The 26,959-nt window shown below is 35.1% G+C and overlaps 3 protein-coding genes across 3 annotated transcripts in view; 1 reads left to right on the plus strand and 2 right to left on the minus strand.

The window, feature by feature from the left end:
* Positions 1-26,959, plus strand: part of LOC136816689 (cilia- and flagella-associated protein 61-like) — an 85,656-nt gene that overhangs the window by 44,371 nt on the left and 14,326 nt on the right. Inside the window, exons 37-38 of the mRNA XM_067073017.1 lie at positions 2,734-2,810; positions 7,686-7,796. Coding sequence (XP_066929118.1) covers positions 2,734-2,810; positions 7,686-7,796 — 188 coding nt within the window. The remainder of the gene's footprint in view (positions 1-2,733; positions 2,811-7,685; positions 7,797-26,959) is intronic.
* LOC136816682 (uncharacterized) lies at positions 8,915-13,599 on the minus strand. Its single transcript, XM_067073007.1, has 2 exons — positions 11,952-13,599; positions 8,915-11,686 (listed from the first exon to the last, which is right to left on the minus strand). Exons 1-2 carry the CDS (start codon positions 13,536-13,538, stop codon positions 10,274-10,276), a joined length of 3,000 nt encoding a protein of 999 aa, XP_066929108.1. The 5' UTR covers positions 13,539-13,599; the 3' UTR covers positions 8,915-10,273.
* LOC136816683 (uncharacterized) lies at positions 20,787-25,626 on the minus strand. The gene is made up of 5 exons (XM_067073008.1): positions 25,514-25,626; positions 23,949-24,558; positions 22,393-23,335; positions 21,830-22,119; positions 20,787-21,512 (listed from the first exon to the last, which is right to left on the minus strand). The coding sequence occupies exons 1-5, from the start codon at positions 25,580-25,582 to the stop codon at positions 20,827-20,829; spliced, it is 2,598 nt and encodes an 865-aa protein (XP_066929109.1). The 5' UTR covers positions 25,583-25,626; the 3' UTR covers positions 20,787-20,826.

The raw sequence follows: 26,959 nt of genomic DNA on the forward strand, positions 1-26,959 counted from the left end.
ACATCACTTTAGAGCAGAGCGTGGTATCAGCAGAATCGATGTTCTGTAGGTTATGGATCTGCCATGTGATTACTTAAAGGTTTATTTTTACATAAGCGTCCCGTTTCATATCAGACACATACTTCATATCAGGACAGTGTCTGCCTATTGTTATATTATGCTGATATAATCAAAAAATTGTTTTTCTTTTTCTCTTTCTGACCGATCTTGCTCCACATCCGTGTCAATCCAATGTGAAAAAGCTTGTGAATCAAAATTGATGAGTAAGCAAACGATATCACTCTTATTTAAAAACAAAACCTTCAATCTTCAATACCGAGACAGCTCCAGGATAGTTAAAACACTTCAGAACAAAGAAAAAGAATACCTAAATGTATCCAAATAATGTAAATCGGTGTCTTTGTCTTTGTGAATCACCTAAAAACTACTTAAAATCGTGATGTGACAAGTGCAATCAAAGTTTCATTAGCCTCTGGTTGAAAATTAGCAATATTCATTTACACTAGCACACATTTTTACGTTAAAAGAGAAGAAAACAATTAATATTTTGTACTTATTATTAATTAAGTTATTGAATTCGGCAGCTAAAATTACTACTTAAAAACCTTTTTTGATCAATAAACTTAACCACTAACTGAAGCGGTTATAATTCTATATTTTGTTGGTTGCCAAGGCTCGCCTATTCGGTATCAGAGTGTATCTCGCGTTTATCGCTTCCTAGTACACTCTGTGCGCATTGTCTGTTTGATAAAAAAATTCCCGTACGGAGACCTCTGCGATGAAGTATGATGATTTATAAATAGCAACACTTCTCTCATCGTATCCCCTCTCTCGCCTACACTCCATCGCGGCGGTCGGTTTGAAAATCTCAAATGAGAAAAGAGACAATGACAACAGACCCTCTACGGCAATGAATTTTAAAATAAGCCATAGATACTGGGTTTGTGTACAGACAAAGACTCACCCTTCTCATACTAAATACCCAACTAGTCATGACTAAACACACCAAACGACCTTTACGAAAGTCAGAAGGAAGGATTTGATAAAAATGGGCAAAATCTCCGGAGAGCTGTAACTATTGATCCAAGAAATATATAAAAAATCTGAAAACATTTATTTGAAATCAGCGAAGTTTCATGTTTCTGTACACAAAGGTAAATTATAAAATTCACTTTTAGACCCTAAACCCAATTTTTAATACACAAGTAGTAAAAATCAAAATAGATTTTCGACTCAACACACCCAAATTAAGAATAATACTAGACTGCCACTTTTTTTGAACAGACTTTTCATACAGATGTTAAAACAATGTCCTGTGCCAGCTACTGTAGGATTCAAGTTTTCTTGCTTTGCAAAAAGAATAAGAAAAGAAGTGATGCAACTCAATCTCATAAGAAGATGCAAGTGAAACCATATCTCCCATGCCTTATCATTGTTCTTCTTCCTTTTAATTTTTTTCAATCTTCTAAACTTTCCCTTTTACCCGCAGGTGCTTTCTTTTCTTGTCGTTTCCTCTAATCTTCAAGACGCTGTTGACTTTTCTTATCTATTCGCAATACTTTTTTATAGACTTTTCATTTTCAAATACCAGATTTCTAAGGATACACATTTTTTGTAAAGCTTCCTTTTTTAGCTCATCGAGGTCAAATAAAATATATTAAATCGAACATTTCTTATTGCTAGATCTAGCTGAATTCAAAATTAAAATACCTCAACCAACTATTTACCACGAAACTCTACTTTCAAATTGCAGCCTATAGTGCTATGTTTCAAACATGGAGAAAACGGCAGTTCATTACACTACTGATAAAGTTGCAAATGTCAAAAACGTGCACTCTGCTTCATAGAGGCTTTCAATGGCTGGTACCATAGATTTATAAAGCCCGAAGGGCTAGATTTCGAGCTTTAAGCCATTGCAGACAAAAAAAGTGAATATCGGAAAAAATATCGTTGCTATTGTTTTCGAAACCCGTGAAAGCTTCTTATTGGTCAAGCGCTAGAATTCTATTGTAATGTCACGTGACTTATGTAGGATTTCCTACCTAACCACGGCACACTTTTTACTAAAAGTACTCCATCTAGCCCTTCGGGCTTTATAAATCTATGACTGGTACCCCTGGCAACAGAGCTGCTGGTCCCGGCAAAAGTGTTAGTTTAATATGAATGAGTTCATTGCTAGTTAACCCTCTTGTGCCCATGGTATCTTCCACATAAATGGAGGGTACTGGTATGTGCCGCCCTTAAGGGTATCTTTTATGGACTTCCAAGATTGCAGTTAGGGTCAGAAAAGACAAAAATTCAAATTTCAGTCCCACTAAGGGTCGGGAAAATAGGAAAATTTCAACTTTTTGCCCCTAAAAAGATCGAAATTTGGTCAGATTGGTCCAAAAAAGGATTGTAAAGTACCCAATGCTCAAATTTTTCTTTTTTCAGGGTCCTAGGGTCAAAAGTCGGGCGGCACAAACCCGTCAGCTCGTACCCTCGGGCACCCCTAAGTATTATAAACCAAAATGACGCTCTTGGTGATCTAAAATATTGACACCCCTATCAAGGTTTAAAATGACGGTAAGTAATTTTCCTGGGAATTTAAGATGAAAAGCACAATTATTTCTCACAAAACTAAAATAATACGAGGTCACCAGGTGACATAGGGTTGAAAGGTTAAAAGACTTGGAAATAGTAAAAATCATAACATATAAATGTAAATGTGTCATTCTTATTTCTTTTTGACAGGTGGTTACACATATTTCAGTGTTCGCAAACCATTCATCAACTCTACTATTGAAATGCTCAAAGCTGAACCAGATTATGTAAGTTTAAAGATGTATCACTCACCTGCACTCACAGGGTTTTTATTCAGGCCCGGCGAGCGGTGAAATTTCACCGACGAAAGGCACGAACAAAATTACAACTCGTGTATCTAGAAAGATTCAATATACTGGGTTTGCTAAGAATTTACTGACCTACCCTGGTAGAAATTCTTAATGAGATCTTCTGAGATCTAAAAAGTTCTTTTAAGATCCTGCTTAAGAAAAGATTCTTTGCAGATCTTACCAAGTTCTTATCAAGATCTTTTAAGATCTTTACAATAGAAAGTTCTTTCACTATCTTGCTAAGATCTTTTCAAGAACTTCTAAGATCTTATTAAGTTCTTGGAAGATCGTTGCACAGATCTTTGGAAGAACCTGATTAAAATCTTGAAAAGTTTCTTTGTAAGATCTACACCAGGGTAGAATCTAGAATTCGGCAAAGTTAATTTTTCATTCGCCGCCTATCAAAAGCAAAGCAAACCCCCTCCCCCAATTGGCTCGTAGTGTTGTTTCAACGTTCATACGTAAACGTACGTTTTCTGGGATCTCATGGACGTTAGGTAGACATTGGGTTGACGATTCGTGAGGAAGAACGGAGGATGCGATAATTAAGTTGGCCTGTTAAAAAGTTTCCCAATATTCATGTCAGAACTGGGTCCAAATCTATGAAGGGCCCAATCAGACTTTTGAGTATCCGTCTTCAACTGACAAAGATTTTTCTTTCAATAAACTTTCTACCTACAGGCTAAGGTAGATACATCCCTCTAGATACAGCCCTCCTATTTCATACCTAACGACAACTGTCTAACTTACTAGTAAACTCTTAAAAAGAAAAACTCAGACCTCAAGAGGTCAGAAAGAATTTCAATTCAACAAGTTAAATGTGAGTTGAATTCATATATGTGAAATAAATAAAACTTGTTTGCTCACTTTCTATTTCACTATAAACGAGCAACGAGCTTTATTTTCGTCTTGCTTGTCACAGAGATAAATTTAAATGTTTTTAATAGGCTTTGTCAAGGATTAATATTATGAGATTCTAAATTCCCTTGATTTCGATATCTGACGTACATCTGACCATACTGCTAAATCAAGATAATTCAAAAAAAATAATCCACTTTTCAATCCAAACGTTCTTCTTTGCGAAATCTCTCTGATTCTATAGTTTCCTTCTTTTGACGCGAGATCATTTTTTAACTAAAAATAACCGAAGTGTAAGCCTCTTTTCCAATAGTCGTATATTTTTCTCGTCAAGATACAAAAAAATGGAGCTTATTAACCTTCTCTGGAGGCCCTACAATTCTGAACTTGAGAAACCAATTTCGTTGTCCGATTGTTACCTTTTATATCCTCAAAAACGTTTTATTTTCTGTCACGTTCCAAATCGACTTCAGCTTTTACGGGTAAGGGTTACTCCTATAGGCATTATTGGAAATGACGTCACTCACTATACCAACCAATAAGATGCCTTAAACTTGTTTTGGAATATGAAAGTCTTCTTCCTTTGTTTCTTTTATGTTTCATTTGTTGTTTGTGGTTCTGACTTTACACGCGTGTTTACATGCAAACTGGAATGAAAGTGGTGAAAAATTGGGCTTTTTGGAAACTGATTTTTATCTATGTTGGTTGACGCAAAACATGGAAAGAAACTCTTCTCTTTTTTTTTTGCTTAGACCGTATACAGTATGTATCATAGAATAATAAAAATTTTTTTCAGTAAGAATTTCTTTTGCTAAGAATCCTGTTTCGCCTTCCCTACTCTGTATCTTAAGGTCTTAAAGCGTCTAACAAGTGGTTTGTCAAAAAATATTGTGCTTGTTTTTACGACCCTACGCTCATATTTGTTCTTAAAATATTCTTATTTCTTATGTTTTTGAGCCTCGTTCTTATAAAAGAGTGATACTGTTCCTACAAGCTGTTGGAGAAAAAAAAGACTGCGTTATCTTTCCATATTTTTGAGAATGTTGCCAAAAGAACTTTGTAAATGTTACTGGTGTCTTGGAGTTATCCCTTTTTCGTGACGTATTAAGTTTGAGCTATGATGTCCATCTTACTTCCGCGGACGAAGTTTACTTGGATTGTATTTTCGTTCTAACTGAAAAGTAGGACCATCTATTCTTACTTGTATACCTTTTGCTCAAATTTTGTTGATAACCTCGCTTGACATTATAAACAAAGGGTGTAGAGTTGAATTTACCACCTGTGTATTTTACAGATCAGCCCAAATTTACCTTTTTGGCCTAATTGAAAAATTGAAAAAAAATTCTTGTCAATAAGAGCTCCTTGGAAATTGGACATTGTGGTTATACCAAAAGTGAGAATTTTATCTAAAATACTGACCGGTCTGTAAAATACCAACCAACGACGCAGGCACTCGGCTTGAAATTTTGCAATCTGTCTCGGATGACCTTAATTTCAACTCAAAAGCTCCAGTAATTCTTTTGTCCAAAAAAGGGGTTGTCTTTTTCACCGACCGGTCTGGAAAAAACCAAATTTACCCTTAAATCACGTTTTCGGCATCTTATGCTTTTGTTTGACATGAGTTTCGAAAACAAAAATTCAAAAATTTTCTCAGTATCCCTTTCCAAAAAATCGATTATATACAAGCCCCATTTCTACCCGTCCGTTAGCAACAAGTATGGGGAATCTGGGGGAATCTGTTGGTTAGCACCCCCACTAAGCAAAACGAGTGTCTGAAACTGTCCCAAAATCACGAAATATCGAAAAACCACTCCAAACCTAGTACTTTACCATAACCTCCCTCTACCCCTTGGTTACACATATTACACATACCTAAAAACTGAACAATGCGTTTACACTTTACTTCGTAGGTATGTGTGTTTGTTTCACCATTGAAATGAAAAAAACAACATTAACTCCATTTTCCTCAAAAAAACACATGAAACCTCTTCACAAGCAAGTCTTTTTACAGTTCTGATGAATTCTGCATAACAGATTTACGAGCAGCCATTGATAACTTTAACTACCATAATTAAAGAACACATTCAATCCCCTAATTAAAATTAACTTGATTAAGGCGGTCACTCTTTTTTTTTTACTTTATCAATCGAAAGAATTAATCTTAAACTTAACAAGGTGCTTAGAGTTATTTTTATAATAGACACTATCCGAAAGTAAAGAGGTACTCTCAGGTGCCTTTATAAACGGGGGATGTTTGAAAAAGTATCAAATTTTGATAAATAAGGGGACCTAATTACCAGGGGGTATAGGAAGTTGTACTTTTGAAAATTCCAAAATAGGGTAAATGATATTAGTTACACGGTTTTTTGCTTATGGAAAACATACAAAGGGTCTTCAACGGGATAAATCCGTTGCACAATCGTCTCGAGGTGAGATATACAGGGTCCGACAGGGTCAGTAAAAACCGTATTGATGACGAGGCTTGCAAAAATAACTTTCACAACTCTCGTGAACTCTCGTGAACTCTGCAAGTAGATAATTACATCAAAGAGCTACAAAGTATATCAAACTGTGAAAGTGGGCTCCGTGAAAGTGACATTTTATAACATCGTAATTTAAAGTCTTGCTGTATCCACATATAAACTCAAGAAAGGTCAAAATCGTAATAACTTTAAATATTGTCTGTTTGTTTCTCAACCCCGACCATTTCAATTTTGATTTCAAGTATTTTCAAAACAAAACAATGTAATCTTGATCAAAACGCAATATATGCAATATTCTTCTCTTTTGACCAATGAGATTGCTAGAATCTTACTGATGCGGTGTACTGATAAAGGCTAAAATCAGGCTATTTAGAGCAAAATGTTAGAACTTTCCCTTTGACAACTGAAAATATTTTTTTAAATTGATAAATGGGGTCCGATTAAGGTCCTGGGGGTTGGAAAAAAATCGAATAAATTAACAAACGGGGGCCTTTTATTTAGACACCTTAGAGTAAGAAAGAGATGTTAAATTTTAAACTCTGCTATTTAAGGCCCCCACGATTATTATAAAACAAGCCATCTTTACTAAGCCTTTTGTTCGTGTAGCTTATAAATCTACGAAATTTACGCCCCTTTATTTATTTCAGTTCTGTTCACATCTATTTTTAAGTTTCCTTTTCATTACTATATACAATGCAGCTACTCTTAGGTGTCTAATAAAGGCCCCCCCCCCGCCCGTTTGTTTTTGGATTATATTTTTCGCAACCCCCTCCCCTGGACCTTATTAGGACCCCCTTTTTTAAATATTTGAGAATAATTTTCAGCAGTTAAAAAAAGAGTCCCTTATTTTTGCTCTAAAATATAGCCTGGTTTATATTTAATTTACCTTATTTTTGGGGTATTTAGAGATATCATTTCCAACCCCCGGTTTCGAATGGTCCGACTAGGCTTATAGAGTATAGCCTGGAAGTCATCATAACCCTCCCCACTCGAAATGTCCGATTAAATAAAGTAGAAACCCTAAAAATGACATTCTCGTCCGAGCTTTCAATTCTGCAAGACTCTATAAAAATACCCAGAAATGCCAACATATTCTGACCAGCATTATACTTTATTTTTAAGTTTTTATTTTATTACTAAATGCAATGCAGTTATGTGACTTTAAGCGTCCTTTTATTAAATTACCATTCTAAAAAACAAAGAATAAAGCGGACATCAATAAAAATCAAATTCTTGACATCTCTGGGGTGTAAACCAGCTTTTCTCTGGATTGGACCATGGTGATTTTCTGAATTTTTGGCACAAAGATGCAAAATGATAATGCCTTAAATGTGACGTAGCCCGTTTTTACGAGAAAAAACATCTGGAAATGTCCCTAAAGATTTTCTTATTTGTTTTTCTTGATTTTTTTGTTTTAGATTTCATGTTTTCTATTGATAAGCCAGGGACGTTTTTTTTCATTTGACTTCAGGGTTTGGACATTGTGACTGGTGACAATTTGAAAGAGGAGCATCAAGGTTACTTCAGACTACACCTCAACCAGTACAACATTGTCCAAGATATCACATGTCTCTCAAAAAACGTAAGTAGACCGTTAAATAAATCAATCCTTCCATACATCTTGAGTAAAAGATTTTAATAACAGAAGCTGCTAGAAAATTTTGTACCAATCGTCATCATGATGGTATTTTGTTGAGGCTTAAATTTCGCCAAGGCCTATTTGCGAAGTTCAAAAATTTCGTGGGGACTTAATTTCGCGGGTGGCACTATTGGGTAGCAATGTTTTCACGATTTTGTGACTTTCACTATTGTTGAAATACACATTATTTTCGCCTCTTTGATGCAATTAACCATTCAAATAGTATTTATTTGACATGTTTTGAGTTTTGTTTAGAAAAATTTCGCGGATCAGTCCCTTCCAAATTTGCATTGGGACTTAATTTCGCGGATTTTCGCGGATGACACCCAAATCCGCGAAATTCGCGAAATTTAATCCCCGCAAAAGTTCATCCCGTTAAAGTACCGCTGCAAAACAAGGTTCAACTTATTTTAAAAATAACAGAAGCTTCTTTCAGTTCATTTTGAAATCTTTTTTTTTTTCTAAACGTTTCGGCCTCAACAAAGTACCATCATGATGACGATTAAAGTAGACAATCCTCTATTCTCATTCAGTACTCTTCATATGCTCAGGGAATCTCGTTTTCTCGGCTCCGCTATTTTTTTTCCTTGTCTTGTAAAAAGGCAAGTTAAATTTCAAGCTCAGACAAGGAATTAAGCTTAGAATCGAAACAAAACATAATAGGCACAAATTTCCCTCGAAATAAATTTTCTGTAAAAAAAATGAAGGATAAGATTTCATTACAGAAGTCGGGGATGGAATAAACGTAGGGCCCTTTCATACCCCTCTGCAAACTATGTCCATGGCCCCCGGCGTGCTAATCAAATTGGGGGGGGGGGCAAAAAAATATGTCGCTCACCATGGTTGGGCGACGAAGAGCATTTTCGGCTTTTCATCCTTATTTCACCCCTCTAAACGGTATATATAAGATTTTTTAAAGTAAAAAAAATTGCTTTGCAAAATATTGGGGGGGGGGCATGGCCCCCTGGCCCCCCCCCCCCCAGTGACGGGGGCCATGATGTCACCCCTCTGGTCCATTGTCGGACCCTCAAGGTATGGATCAAGAAATATGGCAGTAACCGTATGGTTTTATGTTTTGAAAGATATGTTTAATTAAAATTTGATTACAAATAAATGAAAAGAAGAAAATTTTAAAATGCTATCGCTATGTACAATTCACAACCAATAATTGATCAAGGATTTTTATGATTTTTTTTCATCAGGATAGTAGGAAAAGGCCGTAATTTCTTGAATTCACAAAGAAGACTTTCATGTAAATGTAAATCTCAAGACTTTTATGTAAATGTAAATGTAATCTCAAGAGAAGGCGTTGATTTTGGAATTAATCGCACGATGGGTTATTTTTTCTTATTTGGCATGCCCTCAAAGAGAGCAATTAATCGTTAATCACACTCTTCAATGCCGCGCCAGTGTTTACAAAATTGATTTTAATGTTTTTTCTTACATTTTTTTTGCATCGAACGTTTTAATTGCATTCGAAATTTATTTTGTGAGAAAGAAAATCAATAAAGAACAATAAAAGAAAAAACAAAAGAGAAATAATATGAATTGTAATTTGCTTTCCTAACGGGGAAAAAGTAGTGAAACTCATTGTGCGATTAGCTCGTAATCACACGATAACTCGTACAATTCGAAAATTGCACTCGTGACTTTTTTGTCTCGAATTTTCCTCGTCCTTTTGGACTCGGAAAATTAATAACAAAAAAATCACTCGTGCAATTATTCTCGAATTGCACTCGTTATCATGTGATTATATATACTAATTAAAGCCTTACTCTTAAAATACACCACTCAAATATCAACTCGGAGTGAGTTTTACGCTTAAAAAAATCTTCCCAAGATAAAAGTGCTGTAATATTTTTGAAAATAATTAAAATTACATTTTTTTGTATCAACTTCAAAACTATCCAAAAAGTCATACTTATCAATTTTTAAGTAAAAATTATAGTAAATTTTCAATAATTATGTAAAATACGAAAAAAAAAAAAATAGTGACACCCTGTATTTTCGAATAAACGTCAAACTCGGTCAATGAATGAACTTTACTATCATGAGTGTGTAAAGAGAATACAGGTCTGTCCGTTATTAAATAATATTTGAATTGAAATATTATCAGAATTGATTTCTAATAAAGAGGGCAAAATGCGAGTACTATCACTCTATTTTTCTTGCAAGGTTTAAGTCTTTTTTTTCGATGACTAAAATTAATGCTCAAAAAATAAGAAATGACGCTAAGAATATTTTTAGGCTTAGAATTCAAAAAGTTAAAAACATCCAAAGGCTTCAAAAATGTTGTATGTTCTTATCAATGAAAATGTGTAAATGTTAAAGATTTTAACCAATTGTCTTGGTTTAATAAATTCTTTTCGGTATGAAAAATCCTTCACTCTGTATTAACACTGTTTTGTTCAGAGCTTCCATTAAATTCTAGATTTAATACATTCCAATACCATCTCAACTTTTGAAACACACTGTAGCTTTGTATTTTGATCGATTTCTAAACATGCGAATCTGTTCATGTTAATGCATATTAAGAGTGAAGAAATCTCGTCAAGAAGCTCGAGTATTTTATCTTTTTCAACACTTTCACGATGGTTTAATGCAGAAATTGTGGCATCCCAACGTACGTTAACTTCCTCGAAGAACCATTTTGTTTGCGCTGAGCATTGTAAAGAAAGGACCATCACCCCAACGCAATCCTGCAAAAATCGGATGCCCTCCACTAAATTATCTGGAATCACTTCTTCCCTTAGTCGAGCAACAAAGCTGATTATTTCATTGTCTTCAAGATAGAAATGTAGAGGTTGCGTAAGACCTGTACCATTGATAAAGATATCTTTAATCATATGGAATCGTAATGCAGCTACACACGAGTGCTCATCATCCACCGAATATTTCAAAAGGTCCTCGTGTAAGGTGAATACGTCTGTTTTTGTTAAGGTTTCCATGTTAACTACTTTCAACTCTTTTAAAGTCTTTTTTAAAATGGGTATCAGAGCATTCATCTTTTCAAATTTTCTAAATTTATCATCGATACAAACATATTTACAATGACTTTTTAACACGATCAGAAGTGGGTTATCATCTGGTGAAATTTTCAACAGTTTGCAGAATTCGAGGAATGATTGATCTCCTATTGAATTGTTGTCTATATCGCCACACAAGAACAGCTTTGTAGTGCATCTCAATATAACATTACACTCGTGGATATCCAAATACTTTTTTGTCCCTGCTCTGGGCTTCCTCATCATTTCGTAAACAATCGTCGGCCAATCGAAGCCAGACACCAAATTGGAAGATGTAACTAAAACACCACCATCCTTTAAGAATTCAAAAGGAGATTCTGTAGGCTTGAAGTCGTTCCTTTTATGGTAATAGAATTTGATGTTACCATTAATGTAGATAGTATTACTTTGAAGAGGATCGACTATTACAAGAATACCTTTTGATGATTCGATTTTTGATTTTGAAGATGATGCTTTGGCCAATTCAACTGCCTTCTCCAGACTTTCGATAAAAACTACACTGCTTCCTACCGGAAAATTTTCAGGTGGCTGTAAGATACCAAAGGCGTTGGTGTAAAGTTTCTGTCCTGCTATCTGCGCCGATTTCTCGAAGATTTCTTTAGTGTTTCGAAAGTTTGTTGACAACAGAAGAAATTCAAATTCTCCTCGAAGTGATTTGAAAATGACGTCCCTCTCACAGGAGATACTCGTAGCTATCCAGCAGAAATCCAAACCGCGGATTTTGTGGTGAACATTATCACCGTACCACTCGTCGAAAAATATTCCCTTGATGTCTTTGCTCGCCATCAATTGTAAGATATGGTCAATCTAAATAAAGAGGAAGTTTTTTTTTTCAATGTAACTTATTTCAAACGAATCATTCGGTAAAAAGGGGTATTCGTTTTCATGACTCAAAACAAAGATCCTTATAGAGCCTATCAAATGGAACTGGCAAATTTCGGGTCTGAAAAGTAACCTATAGAAGTCTTTATTAAATTTTGACAGCTTTTTTGGACATGATAATTGCCACGTTTCAATGTTGGAATTTAAGCTAAAAAGAAAAAACCAAAAATAAATGACCATTCTCACTTACATTGAAATGCTCGATGACTTCAATGCCATATGGCTCCAGTTCTTCCTTTGTTTGGTGGTAGAGTAAACTGAGCAGCGAGTTTTGTTTCTTCTCGTTAACTCGCTTCATCTTAAAGAGAACATACAAAATTTTTCCCTGGAATTGGCTATCTTTGCTGAGCTGAATAGCCTTTTCTTTTAATAAAAATGTTTTTCCAGAGCTAAAACCACCGGTGATGAGTAGATGAGTGTATCGAGGATCATTCTCTTGAAGCACTGGCAACTGCTGGTTTGAATAGAACACGATGTTGTGGGGTTGTGAAATGGAATTGATTGCTCCACTAATGTAATCCACCTCATTTGATGGTATGATTGGCCCTGGAGAGGACTTCTTTGACATGTGAACGGTAAACACTATGATTTGTAGTACTTTCTTGAGTTGGTCTAATGGGTGGAGAAGTGGAGGTTGACAAGGGATGACAGAATATTTCTTGAAAACATTGGTTATCCATGACAGCAAATCTGTTTCTCGACTTATGTAGTGATGACTTTGTAACGAATGTATATCTTTTTCGACACAGATAACTGGATGGAATTTCCAGTCTTGATCCAACTGGTCACCTAGGTTCTCCTCTATTATCTTATGATATTTCTCCAATTGATTGAATGCGGTATGTTCTAAAAGTTGTCTTTTGACCTCAATTCCGATGATCAATTTTCGCGGCCATGAGAAAATGAGAAAATCATATTCCTGGTGGTTTTTGTTGTAAGCAATTTTTGGTAGAAAGGTGACTGATTGTAGAATAACTACTTCTGGCAAAAAGTCTTTTATGTCATTCAGGATACGATTGAAAAGCCACCGTTCAACTGGATCTCCTCTTTCTGATAACTTCAGTCCGAATAGCCAAAGCAAATTGGAATCTTTTGGAGGATTTTGCTTCACAAGATATTTAACTTCACGTTTCGTTGTTTCTAAAGTCGATGTTGACAGAAGGTTTTTCAGAGGGCATGGTTGGCGCAGTTGATTTATGCATTCTTGAATAAAATCGATTGTTTCTGAAGTGGCTCTTTTTTGGAAAGTCAAATTATCAACCTTTAACTCTTCAGTTATCAAATACATTAATTTGATATTCAAAATCCATTTTTCAAATAGTAGTTTGTTGATATCATCACCATTTGCCAGTCCTGTCGATTGAGTTTGAAGGAATGCGTCCAGTTCCTCGGTCAACCATTTACCGGGCTGGTGTTGTTTCAAGTTACGCAAAGTTGACTGAAATGTCTCTTCCAGCTTAAAGTCTGAAATGGAGACAGGTGATTCCTTGAAGTATTGGTTGGACTGGAATTCCGCTGGAATAAACAGCGGTTTTTTACATTTTTCGGTGAAGAGAAACGAGTCCCCATATTCCCTTTCAAGGATATATTCTGCTGCTTCTATCGGGTCATTGAATTTCAAACCATTCCCTAAGTTGAAAACCGTTTGTTGGTGTTGTAGACGTTCGCTCGATTTCAGTAATATCTGTTCATGTAAAGATTTTTTACTGGTACATTTGCTTGAATCAATTATCTTCGGTTTTAAACCGAGGAGTTTGGTCTTCACGTCGTCACCCATGCTATTAGCCTTCGTCTAAAGTTGAAAGTAACACACACACACGATACATAAACACATCATAATTTATTTTGTTATCTCAACACCCGAAAATACTCTATTGCGAAACGACTCAAAAGACAACAAAAACAAATCAAATTACAAAGTGGTAAACTGTTTTTCTTTTCAGAACAAAACCTTTGGTTTTCTTATAGCTATCAGCTCCTTGGAAAAATTGGATTTAGAGAATATTAGTATATAGGAGCTCATAGAATAAAGACATAAGAAAACTGTTGTCGTGAGGGATTTATGTGTAGAGAAAATACGTAGTTGAATGTGAATAAAAATGAATTATGGATGAGATCAATATATCTCAACGAAATGGAAAGCTCGAGCATTCTCAACTAGCGCTCGGCCGAGCAAGACCTGGGACAAAGATCACCCAGAGTCACTTGGAGAATCAAGAGTCGCGCGAACATAGACTTCTGCAGACCCCGTCCTAGGAACCAGGTCTGCCAAAGCCTACTTCCGCGATCGATCGCAATTTCCCACCGTTTGGTGATGCGTTAACCATGGTCGCATGCCCGCTGTATAGGATGCCCGCTGTATAGGATGCCCGCTGTATAGGATGCCTGTGGATGAACCACGGAAGCCCAGAGGATGCCTTAATGGAACTTTTTATGTGAAACATGTATTGAAGAAAAACTAATGTCTACTTTGCTCCACTGTCACTCTGAATTCCACTGTACATTCTAGTCCTCCCCGTCTTCTAACGGCGGGTCAGATCACAAACGCCTGGGGCATAAAAATAAATATTCGCTTATCGCGCCAGGAGAGGACCGTACAACCTCTTCCCGCGCGACAACTGGGGGCTCAATGTCAGAGGCACAGATCTGGTTGTGACAGTCTAATAAAGTACGACTAAAAGCAATTGTTTTAATGTGAAAATTGAACTTAAGTTACGTGCAAGATACAATTTGAAAAACTTTATCTCAGTTGAAATGACTCAGGAAACCAATGACGTCAAGGGTTAACTTTGAAGTAAACAAGTACCAAATTATTGATGAACTATTAGTCATGAATGGTTATATTCAGAAGTGAACACTTCAATAACACCGATAGTTGAGTCATCTTAGCTGGAACACGCAAACTTGTGAAGAATACCTAACCAAGAACTAATGAATTATTGAAATTGAGCTCACTCAAAAAACTATGTTCCACCGGATTATCAATAATTCAACAGAGTGGGTATGATAATCGTTTCAATACCTCTCTGAATAATTGAAGAAGAATACACCATACCGATACCCACTGAAATATTTATGGTTTATGCATGCGATGCGTTTCCAGTGCTAATGAAAGTTGAATTGAACAAAGTTGAACAGCAAAAACCGCAATCTAAGTGGGTGATTTGAAAAGACAGCTATTTAATTTTAAACACCGAACAACAACACTTGACTACTCTGTACCAGAGTGTATCTCACGATTATCGTAGCGTAGTTCACTCTGTGCGCATTGTCTGTTTGATAAAGGTTTTTCCGTACGGAGACCTCTGCGATGAAGTATAATTTTAAAATAAAATCGGCAGGTACAAAATGGAAATCGCCGTTTTGCTGGATTTTCATTGGACTTTTTCCTTATAATTGGTTGTTTTTTCATTCAAAAACATTATTAATAGCAATGCCCACCATTAAGTATGTTTCAATTTTCAATAAAATTGATTTTTGAAGCCGGAACTATTCAAAAATCGCCGGAACAACCTGATTTCGCCGGAAAGACAGTATTTCTTTAATTTTTCGAGCTGTACTTTATATTCTTTTATGAAATTTTGCACACTGATGCAAAATGACAATACCTAAAATGTGACGGAGCCCGATTTTCGAAAAACATTTTTTTCCGGCCGAAAATGCCGGAAATCGCCGTTTTGCTGGATTTTCATTGGACTTTTTCGTTATAATTGGTTGTTTTTTTCAAACAAAAACATTATTTATAAGAATGTCCACGATTAAGCGTGGTTCAATTTTCAATAAAACTGATTTTGGTACAGGAACTTTCTAAAAATCGCCAGAACAGCCGAGAAACGCCGGATTTCATTAATTTCTCGAGTTGTTCTTGTTCTTTATTTTTTTATATTTTGACCAGTTATGTCCTATGTGTTTCATTGTTTCAATGTTCATTGATTAGTTTGATAACCAGGTAGGTCCATAAAAGTATCACTTGTTTGTCAGTTGTTAGTGTAGAGGATGTTTTTAGTTTGTTGTGTTTGTTTTTGGTGATTAGGATATCCATGATGTCAACGTTATTCTGTGTACATGTATCAAAGATATTCTGTAAAATTGATACTGAGCGCAGGTCGTAGGGTGTATTTAGTAGAGTCAGAAGGTATTTTGACGTTGAAGGGTTTCTCATAAGTTGCTGTACCAAGTTGATTTGGCGGTTGGTAATTTCATTTGAGATCGAGTCTAGGTTGAAGTATTTGATTAGATCATTGCTACTATGTTTCGATAGGTTGAGGAGATGCTTTAGTGCTGAGCGACACTGTCTGCTTATGTTTTCAATGAAACTATTTGTACAGTCTGTAATCTCTATGCTGTAGAGAACTTTGGGAACGACAATTGATCTAAAGATTGTTGCAATTGTTGCTGGGTGCATTTTCCTGATACCACAAGAGGTGAGAGATGCTGTAGTTGCCCAGAGTTCAGAAATGCGTGAGTTTTGGTGGTATCTTAGCGATAGTTTGTCTTTGAACATCTGCCAGTTGAAGCCTAAGTGTTTCAGTTGTGACTTGGTATGGATTTCTTTGTGATTGAGGGACAGTTTGGGGTGTTCGATCGGTTAATTCCCTGAAATGAGAAATTGGGTTTTTGATATGTTGAATTTGAGTCCGTTCTGAAATCCAAAATCTGTACATGTGTCGACCATCTTTTGAAGTTGGCTTAGGGTTGGGCTGAGTAGGATTATATCATCCGCGAATACAATAATAGAGGTGTTTATATTTCCAGGTAGGTAGGTTCCAAGGTTTAGATCCTGTACAATATCAATTAAATCCTCAGTATAAATGTTGTAGAGATATGGTGAGAGGAGCGATCCCTGTCGAACTCCTTGTGATAGATGGAAGGGATGAGAGGTGTTACTCCTATATCTTGTGGCTGCTTCACTGTTGACGTAAAGTTTGATTAGGAATTTCAAAACAGTTTCAGGCAAAAGGTTTTTGCTTTTCAGTTTTTCAAATAGGAGTAGCCAGTTGCAGCAATCGAAGGCTTTTTCAGCATCAAGACTGCATATATATACTGGTGTGTTTTTGGCATTGTAATACGAGATAGTGTCTCTGATGAGAAGCTCCGCATGGACGGTAGACGCGTCAGATGTAAATCCAAATTGAGAGTTTTTGTGGTTTTTCAGTGAGGGACATTTGTTTATGATTAGTTTCTCCATGATTTTAGTGAGTATCGGGATCAGGCTGATTCCACGGTAGTTGTTTGGATCTTGGATTGGATTTTTGCTTGATTTCATAATTGGGACGATGATCGATGTTGATAATGCCGGTGGTAGATCAGTTGTATTGAGAATGTCGTTGATTTTATATTCTCTGAAACTCTCCTTTGCAGAGGCTAAAACCGCGAAAACCTCTTTAGAAGAGTTCCTTGTAAACATTCCAATCAGAGGGATTTCCTCAGACATAATATTTACTTTTCGAATCCGAACAGATCCGAACGAAAGAGAAAATATTCGAATCATAACAACAAAGGGTTTTCCTTCAGCATAAATAATAAGAAGATGCAATAGATCAGATAAAAAAACAACATAAACATTCGAATGTAAAAAGATTCGAAGTCTATTTTCTTTGATCTAGCTTCCGGATGAAGCTCTTTAATTTATATTGGCTGGATATTGGCTTATCTAACAAAAGAGCACAAAGCATTCACATGGTTAATGCTTTGTAAGAGAGAAAACCCGTTGAAATTTATTAGCAATTATTCGAAAAGATCTCTGAGAAAACCCAGAAATATCTTGCTATAAAATTTACGTTTTCGAGTTAGAAAAGTAACATACGGAGGAGATATTTTCGTGTTTTTTCTACATTATACTACATTCTGTAAAATACAACTATGAAAATCAAAATGGCGACAAGCATTTTCAGTGGACCATGGATTTTCTTCATCATCCAAAATTCAAATTTACAGCTTTCTACCCTTTATTTTCTGGTAGAAATTGGTATATGTATTTGTTTTGTTGAAATTATTATCTTTAAAATTCTCCTTATTATAGGCTCTAAAATTGACATTTTTCAAATATTATGCATTATGCATTATGCAATATGCATTATGTTTGATGCATTTTGGACCTGCCGAAAATAAAATGGCCGCCAAAGTACGACAATTGTAAACAAAGGGATGGGGTCCATGATTGAGGGTCACTTTCTAAGCATGTTTTGGCTGCTTTTTTAATGTTTTTGAGCCAAACTAAAAGCTGAAAAGTGACGTATTCGAAATTGTCTAACAGAAAATTATTTTCCAATTACCCTATTTTTTCATGTACACGTTTTTTTTTTTTTAAGAAACACACTTTTAAGAAACATGAGGCTCAGAATGCCTAAAAACTAAGAAACATCTAAGAAACATGCTAAGGCTGAAAATGAAAAAATTACATTTTTAATTCGTTTATTTAAGAACCTAACAATCAAAACATGAAAATAGGCTGATTATGTCAAAAAGTTTAGAAACATGTAAGAAACATTTAAGGCTCAAAAGGGTGATTTCTTAAGAAACATTGAGGCTGCTTGGTAAAACTAGTTTCTTAAAAAAAAAAAACGTGTAGTCCGCCAAAGAAAAATATTAACATTTTAATTACAAAAGTTATGCCAACAAAACAAACTATAGCCACTCTACATACAATCAGGGACAAAATGGGCCATTGCAAAAAAAAACCATACAGGGGTGTGGACGAACCTTTTTAGGATAAATTTTTTTCTCTGAAAATGTGTCTATACCCCCTGGAAAAATGGTAAAATTTGAAAAAGCCCCTGGAAAAATTTTTACCACCACCCCCTGGAAAAATTTTTTTTCATGGTTCTGCTGGTAGGGTGGACGAAGTAAAATTTGGTATCAACCCCCTGGAAATATTCATATTATCATTTAGCCCCCTGGAAATTTCGTCATTATGTTTAAAACACCTGGAAGCCTTATGACATCGTTTAACCCTCTGGAAATTTTATCATTTTGCTTAACCCCCCTGGAAATTTCATCGTTTTGCTTACTCCACCCCCTGGAAATTTCATCTTTTCGCTTAACCCCTGGAAATTTCATCATTTCGCCTAACCCCCTTGGAAATTTCATCATTTTGCTTAACCCCCCTGGAAATTTCATCATTTTGCTTAACCCCCCTGGAAATTTCATCATTTCACTTAACCCCCCTGGAAACCTTATGAAAATGTGACTGTTTTTAGTTTGTGCCCGGATATAATTTTGATCGTTTCTTTTCTACGTACAGTTAAACTGTCTTCACGAATTATTCTTCACAAATATAATTTTTTCATGAACAGATATTATTAGCCCCAACGAATATTCTTTTATTTTGATTTTCAACTTAACTAAAATCCACATACCAAAATATATTTGTTACCTTTGGGAGAGACCTATTTAATTTACTTTAGGTGAACAAACTTTCGCGAGCGAAATTTGATACATACAACCTCAAAAGGTTGTAGACTTTTGCAAAAATAATTTTAATAACTATTGTAGAAAATCACCGGTAACACAGTATAACTTCCCCTTTAACCCTGCGCGTTGCTTTTGAAAGTGGTTTGTTTACATATGGTAGCAAGAGATGACCTTATTTATTTACATCAACTTTGAAGAAAAAAACTTATTTCTAAAAGTCTATGAACCTTTTGACCGACATTGAATTTTAAACGTTCCAGCATGTTTTTACCGAATATCTTTGTGACTAAGCTAATATATCTTATAGGACCCTACCCATGGACTAGAAAGTTTCTTGCTAAAAAAATTTTTCCCACCAAAAAGTACGAACAGAATAAGAACAATTTGAGGCTGAAAATGCAAAAAAATAAGAACAGTTTGACCCTCAACTCAAAGTTACTGGTTCATATAAAAAAAAAGAGTGTAGACAGTATTAATCAATTGACTTCAAAAATGCTCAGTGCTAAACTTAACATACATATGTACTCATATTTTACTTTTTTTAATTTTAAATTTGACTCAGAATTTGGCTCAAAACCCAAAATTGGGTCAATTTAATTTTTTTTAAATGTCCTTTAAAGTTTCAAATTTGAAATGGGGGTAATTCCCTTGTTACTTCTCATATAAAGCTTTCTTGTTGAGTGCGGCCACAACGAAAAATAACTTCTCCATTTAAGTCATTTTTATATTTTTAATATCACCACCCGACAAAGAGAAGAAACAATAAGGAATTTGAGAAATCCTCTTGCTCACGAGCATGTCTTTTATTCGCAAATAAATAGTCCTTTATAAATCGATTTGTTTACATTACATGCGAATTTGTGCACACAAAAGAAAAACATTAAACTATTTGGTAAAAGTGGAGTCGGTAAGATCAAAGAAATGAAATAAACAAAAGAAGAATTTGTACACAATTCTTAGAAAAAGGAGGGAATGAAAATTTGTTTTCAAGTGGGTTTGACATCTGTTAATATCGCTATGCGGAAACTCTATGGAATGTGGAAACCACTAAAATATTCATGGTGTGATCAAATTAAAATAGAGCTATTGATGCGTTAAATAAACATGATCGTCTGATACTTTTTCTTTCTTTTTCTCTCCATCGTTTTTAAACGCGTATGGTGGGAGTTCTTTTCACACTTGCCACTTTCGTTACATGAACTTTTATTTGCTTCGAAAGTTTAGGATGTTTTTATAAAAACAACGTGTACTTTATATTTCTAATTCGAATCCGAATGATTCTTATTATCTATGCTCACTCTCTAATTCGAATGAAAGTTTTTTCCGCATTACAGAATGGCATAAAATAAATTACATCCTTCTGATATCAATAAATCATACCTTGGTTAATGTATTACATCGAAAGAGGAAAATAAAACATGTATAAATATACGTACAGATAGGCCTTTATATTTCGTGATCAATCGAGGCTTTTATTTACTTTTCAAAATAAAAGGAAGAAAATCTTGTGTAAACATAATTGATCTTTTACTTTGGTTTCCCCATTCCATAGAGTTTCCGCGTAGCAATATTAACAATATCTCATTATTGATTTGAATTCAAAATTTTGACTCTTATAAAGAACGTGTAATGATGTTAAAACGAAATTAAATCTAAAATAATGAGTTCTTTAATCTCAGCTTATCACCATTAATAAGCTCGGTTACATTTATCTTGTGTATGATTTCTTCTTCACTGGAAAACTCCACTTTTATCCAGTCATTTTCATGATCAAAGTCCTGCACTACGGCAACAAACCATCCTCCACGTTTACCACTTTTAGTTTCAGACTTTGATCTTCGAACCTCCACTTTTACTCCTATTTCGAAGAACATGTCGTACGCATTTTCTTCCATAGCCTCGGAGTCTTCTTCTTCGACGACGTCAAGAGTATCTGAATCAGATGGGCGAGAGCAAGCGATTAGGTCACTTTTAAGTGGATCGAATATATTGCCGATGTTGTTTACGTTAATATCCACTGGGACATCAATCCGGCTTTTGACGTAGGTGACCGCTTGGCTCGCATTTCTTCTGGGCTTCTTTGATGATAGAGATGCCTCATTTGGTGTTTCGAACCTCCTTCGTTTTCTCGATGGTTCATTGGTTCCATTTGATCGCAATTGTCGACAGATTAAGATCTCGGCAGTTTTGATCAACCCCAGTAAAGCAATAGCCTTGTTTTTACCGATGCAGTGTTCTCTGTTGGCCCTGAGAAGACATACATTTAACACTAGCTCATCTTTTGTTCCAGACGTTGGCTGATTGTGGTGGAACAAAATAGCTTTCAGAGATGCAATTCCTAGATAAAAATGAAAAGTACTGATGATATATCATCACTACATAAAATCACCGAGAGGATGTTTAAATACAGACTCACAGTCACACTTGTTTTTTTTTAATTGTGTTGCTTAATAATGGCGCTACAGTATAATTAAAATAGAGTCTGTCATTTTAAAAATCTACAGTACGATGAAAGTTTTCCTTTCCATTTTAATAGCAAAACGTAGCATACAGTACCAAAATAAATAAAAGAAAATCATTTGCCTGCTCTCATTTTTTTTTTTAGAAAATCAATAAAAGCATCTGAAAGTAAAAATTGTAATGATAAAACCTTACCAAGTTTACGAACTTTGGAAGAAAACAAAGGGATGCTGCGCTTTCGCCCATTATACAACGGCTTGGTTTGTACTTTGATTTTGTCAGCCTTGACAATACGCTGAGCAATTTCAAGCTTGGTCCCACTTTGGTCCAACCCTTTTTCTTTTGCCAACTTTTGAAGGACTTCTTTCTTCTGTGCGTAAAATGGTAGCTTGTGGAGGGCTTCACGAAGGACCGAATTTTGAAAATCCTCTTTTCTCGCCAAAGTTTCTTCTTCGAAATACCGCTCCACTTCGTTGATAGGTAGCCTGAATGGAAAAGACACTGAATTGAGAAAACAATTTTCAAATTTCAAAAATTTATGAACATTTAAGCTTGGTTTCCACTATGAGATTTTCATTTTATCTCGTTATCTCACAATTAGTGGAAACCAAGCTTTAAGGCTCAAATCAGGGAAAATTAAGAATGATGAAGAGGCTTGTATCATCTACTTATATTATCATAACTTTTTCTTTCGATGAAAATCTTCGAAATTAGTCCACTATATAATGATCAGAAGTCTAAAAATGTAAAAACCATACCAAGCAAGAAAAGATATCGCCAGGAGTGTCTCTCTGCTAACGCTGTTCAAAGGTACAACCAATGTATCAAATACCATTTGCAGGATGTTCGTTGGCATAAAAAGCCCTGGAACACTTTCCCACGTACCAGTTCCCAAACATGAAATCTGATCTTTGGAAAGGTAGTGTAATTCACCATTAACCCTCACCCAACCAATGTAATCGGGGATTGGTTGTTTAGGATGTTGATTTTGATTTGAGTTGCTGAAAAACGTGTACTTGTCTTTCCAAGATGTCATGAGTTCTTTATAGTCATCGTAGTAGTTGCTTTCAAAATCTGTATCCAAGTTAAATGTCGTACAGAGTTCATTCAGCAATTTTCCCTTGGTTGGTTTATAATTGCGCTGAAAGGTTTCCTTCTTACTTTCGGAGAGTGATAGAAAGGCTTTAAGCTCTTCTTCGTCGTTAAATAGCTTCTCATCATCTTTGATACCTCGTTGGCATGTAACCGGCGAGCCACCAAAATTTGCGTCGGAAATACAATCAATTACTTTATGGGCCATTGCTTCCATGTTTTCTCTGTGTTCTTTTGATCCAGCTTTATTTTTCTCGTGCACCATCGTACTGCTGAATTTGCCGTGTCTTGATAGAACAAGGTTTTCTTGAGAGTGTACTCTTTCTACAAAATTTCTTTTAGAATGGTATTCGCTAAACGAAATTTGACAGACACTTTCCATTTTCAGAAATTTTCTGGTTCTGATCAAAAGCATTTGCACGAGGGGGCTACTTGGAGCTTCACCAGGTCCATTGTCAACGATGTTTACCAAGCTTTTCCTCAAGTCACCGTTGTTTAAGAAAGATCCACTCAACCCAGGGTTCAAGAGTAACTTGAAAAGTTCGTTGAAACATCGAAATGTCGTGGATGGTTCATAGTAACTCAGGTTGACCAGCACAGCGGCTTTTCCTAATAATAAAAGTTTTTCATTAACTACTTGAAGAAAAAAATTTCCATTACGTAATCTTTTATATGGAAAAACATCCTCAAAATCTCGGCGTTTGTCGCTAGTTTTGGACTGCCTACTGAATGTTTCTATAGAAAAGGTTACGTAATGCATATCATGAATTCGTGATATTCATGACGTAATCTTTTATACGGAACCATCCTATTTTTCCACTAGTTTTGAATTTTAAACTATAAAACTGGTGGCAAACATCCGGATTTTTGGGATGTTTCCGTATAATAGATTACGTCGTGAATATCATGAGTACCAAACTGGAGTTCTTCTACAGAGTATTTATACTTTTCGGATCCTACTGTTCTATACAAAGAACAATTCATTTTTATTACAATATCAAGACCAAAAAACTCCTGGAATGTAAACAAAATGTATTACATTGTAATGCATTACTTATATGACGCAGAGACAAAAATATATCTGACAAAAACTTGGGTGTTTTGCTGTAACTGTGAGATTATTTTGAATTTACTTTTATTTGAAAAAAAGCGTGTATCACTTTCAAAAGCCGATCAGTGTAAAATATATCCGATTGGCTTTAAATAAAAAACATGAAATTACCTGATCTAAGAAGAGAATTGGCGTCTTTATTTTTTGACTCGTCGAGAAACAAATGAGCCATAGGTGTCACTGCATTTGTTCGACTTTGGTTCCATTCGTGGTCAAGTAGTACCCCCTCTTTCTTTTTCCAAGTCTTAGATGGCCTTTGAACGGGAGATATATCAGCACAAACGATTGCTTTGGCATCTTTGGAGTCAAAGATTGTGTTTTTATCATCTGTTGATAACATCAATTTAACATTTGAAGAGGTCCAGTGTAAGTTTGGCGATGATTTTTCTGTTCCAATTCGTGGTGGAGCATGAAGAGAAATACATGAGTTTATGTTCTTGCCCTCGTGGTGTCGTTTTGCTTGGGCTGTGCCAGCTTTGAAATTTTGCGTATAATTGAAGCAAGTTGATAGACAAATTTTGAAATTTTCTGGTGCAAGAGACAAAAGAACTTCGCGTGCTTTTTTCATTGTTAGAGCATTATTTGTGGCACGATAGAGAACGTCGTCGATCAATCTTGGGTGGCTTTCAAGCCCATTGTCTGCAAAAATATTCTCCAGAAGAACTGTTAACTCCGGGAACTTTTCACATTTCAATGGAGCTCCTCTACCATCAGCGATTGTCTAAAAATTGAATAACCGTTCTATTACATTTAAATCTTTAATGGTTAAAATACAGCAAATTTATCATGAAAGTTTCCATGTCCATAAATTCAATATTCAGCTAGGGCAGCTCTAATTCTTTGTTTAGTTATATTTAAAAATGCCAGAAAAATAGTTTGATCATCGATAAAATAAAAAAAGGAAAAAAGCTTTTAACATATTTTGTTTTTAATTAAAGATTTATCATTGATCTGATTTTTCAGATTGATCATTCATTGATTTGATCTTTCTGATTGATCATTCATTGATTTAATCTTTCTCGCGGGAGACTACATGTGTTTTCCGTATTGTTTTTTCTTTCTTTCTTGAAAACAGCAGAAAAGGCAATATTAGGTTGTTATAGATGATCAAACAAGTAACTTAAAATCGGGAGGGGGCTCATCTAAAACATTTAAATTCTAAGAACGTAAGAAGCCTACTAAATATTCTTCAAGTATTCTAAATTAACTCTTTTAATTCACGTGTACATAATTAAGAATGACAAAAAATATTCTTATTTCGATACTCGTGATTCTCCCTGACCTCGAAGCTTTATGTTCTTATATATATATACTCCCCAGGGGAGGCAGGCACTTAAAGGCAAAATCAGGTACAGGGAGTCTGGAGTGTCTTACAGGGTCCAAAAAATAAAACTACTCTGATAGGGTCGATGTTTTGAAAATTTTGGTCCTTTCTTTATTCCAAAAACTAAGAGAAATTAATAAAAAAGAAAAAATCTGTATTTTTTCTATATACTGTGTTCTTATAAAAAGAACGCGTATGGCCCGACACTTTATACGGTATGTTTATTTCATTTAATACCGGTAGTTTGATTTTTAGAATAATATCTCAAAATCCGAAAAAATCCCAAAATCCCCACAAAGTCTCATAAATCCGAAATATCTTAAAACCCTGTTTACAACTCTTTTTAAATTACCTTTATTTCTTTAAATTTTCTTTGGGTTGCTAATCTTTGATTGTGCTCGTGTTGTTGTTTGACTGTCATATCATTCCTCACTGTTTTCGAAGTTGTTTTGATGTCATCAAACTTCAGAAGATTTCCTTCCAAGGAATTCACAGCATTTCTCACTCCAGTTCTACTTTGAACACCTTGAAGTTTTGCAGCAAATCTTATGCTAGTGATTTTGGAGATTACGGCTTTGAGAGCATCACGGTCTCTTTTTGTATCCATAAAATCAAGGACGTCTTTGTAGATTGTGCCAATCTTTTCACCAATATATTCATTTAACTTGCTCTGGTCGAGAAAACTTGACGGCATTGTCATAACTGATTCAATCACTTTTGTGAAAAGATTCTCATAAAGATACGACTTTCGGTTTACATAAATCACGCTCACTGGAAGATGTTTTGACAAAATCTCATACATCTCTTTTGATTTCATTTTTGACATACGTGACAACCCTTTCAACTCCTGGTATTTTTGGATCAAATCTAATGTGAGCACCAGCGGACCATTCTCATTTATATATTCACCAATTTTTGCCACTATTTGAAAATGGAGTGAATCTGAGGTTTTCAATTCTGCGATACAGGTTTGCAAATCTTTTTGCGGTGGGGGTGGTGCAGCTGTAATAAAAGCATAAAAGTGATTATAAATTTTAGCTTTAAGGCTTTAGCAACTAAAGTTTTCAATGACCTTTTGAGCATTGCTGGAGTGCTGGATTCAGAAGGTTCTCAGAATTCTTAATGGGAGTGAATTGCTTTTTGCATTACATTCCTTATTAAGGAAGTCAGTGCTCTCTCTCTGTCAATTTTGAGTACCTTATGTATACGCATCTGATTTAAAAAATCCGTCAGCACTCATGTAATGATTACACGCTTTTTTATAAGAATATTCATGATGGAATTAGCCAAAATGTTAAAACTATCCTATTATATTATATTATAATTTTTTTCAAAGTCAAATCTTTATAATCTAAAATAGATCTAATAATACTGTAAATATTTTTCAGACTGAGGGAGGTTTATAAAAACGATAAAGAATATATGTTAAGATATAATAATCTCAAGTCGCTCAACTTCATTCAAAAACGACAATTCATTGGAGTAGAGACAATTATTTTGTTAATGAGGCTTAAAAACAGAATTAGAACATCCTAAGAACAGCTGAAAACCAAAATTTAGGTGTTCTAATAAAAAAAACGTGTACCTTAAAGGAAGAAATTTTGACGGAAGGAAAATTTGGCGGATTTGGCCGAAATCCGCCAAATTAAATTCCCGCCAAATTAAACTTTTTGAAAATAAGATTCCTTTAAAGGTGTTTTTGCATTTTTTTCGCTGTTTTTACGCCATATTAAGGTTAAAATTTTGAGCAACCGCCAAATTAAATTCCCGCCAAATTTAGTTTCTTCGTCTATCCGTC

Source organism: Clytia hemisphaerica, unplaced genomic scaffold (assembly GCF_902728285.1).
Source record: "Clytia hemisphaerica strain Z4C2 unplaced genomic scaffold, Clytia hemisphaerica genome assembly, whole genome shotgun sequence".
NCBI classification, from domain to species: Eukaryota; Metazoa; Cnidaria; class Hydrozoa; order Leptothecata; family Clytiidae; genus Clytia; species Clytia hemisphaerica.

Bases quoted from the DNA above. Each gene is read 5' to 3' on its own strand.
- LOC136816682 (XM_067073007.1), bottom strand. From the start codon at position 13,538: ATGGGTGACGACGTGAAGACCAAACTCCTCGGTTTAAAACCGAAGATA. The intron at 11,687-11,951 runs GTAAGTGAGAAT...CTCTTTATTTAG, and splicing joins AAGTCATCGAGCATTTCAAT to ATTGACCATATCTTACAATT.
- LOC136816683 (XM_067073008.1), bottom strand. From the start codon at position 25,582: ATGACAGTCAAACAACAACACGAGCACAATCAAAGATTAGCAACCCAA. The intron at 23,336-23,948 runs GTAATTTCATGT...TTTTATTATTAG, and splicing joins CAATTCTCTTCTTAGATCAG to GAAAAGCCGCTGTGCTGGTC. The intron at 22,120-22,392 runs GTATGGTTTTTA...TTTTCCATTCAG, and splicing joins GCGATATCTTTTCTTGCTTG to GCTACCTATCAACGAAGTGG.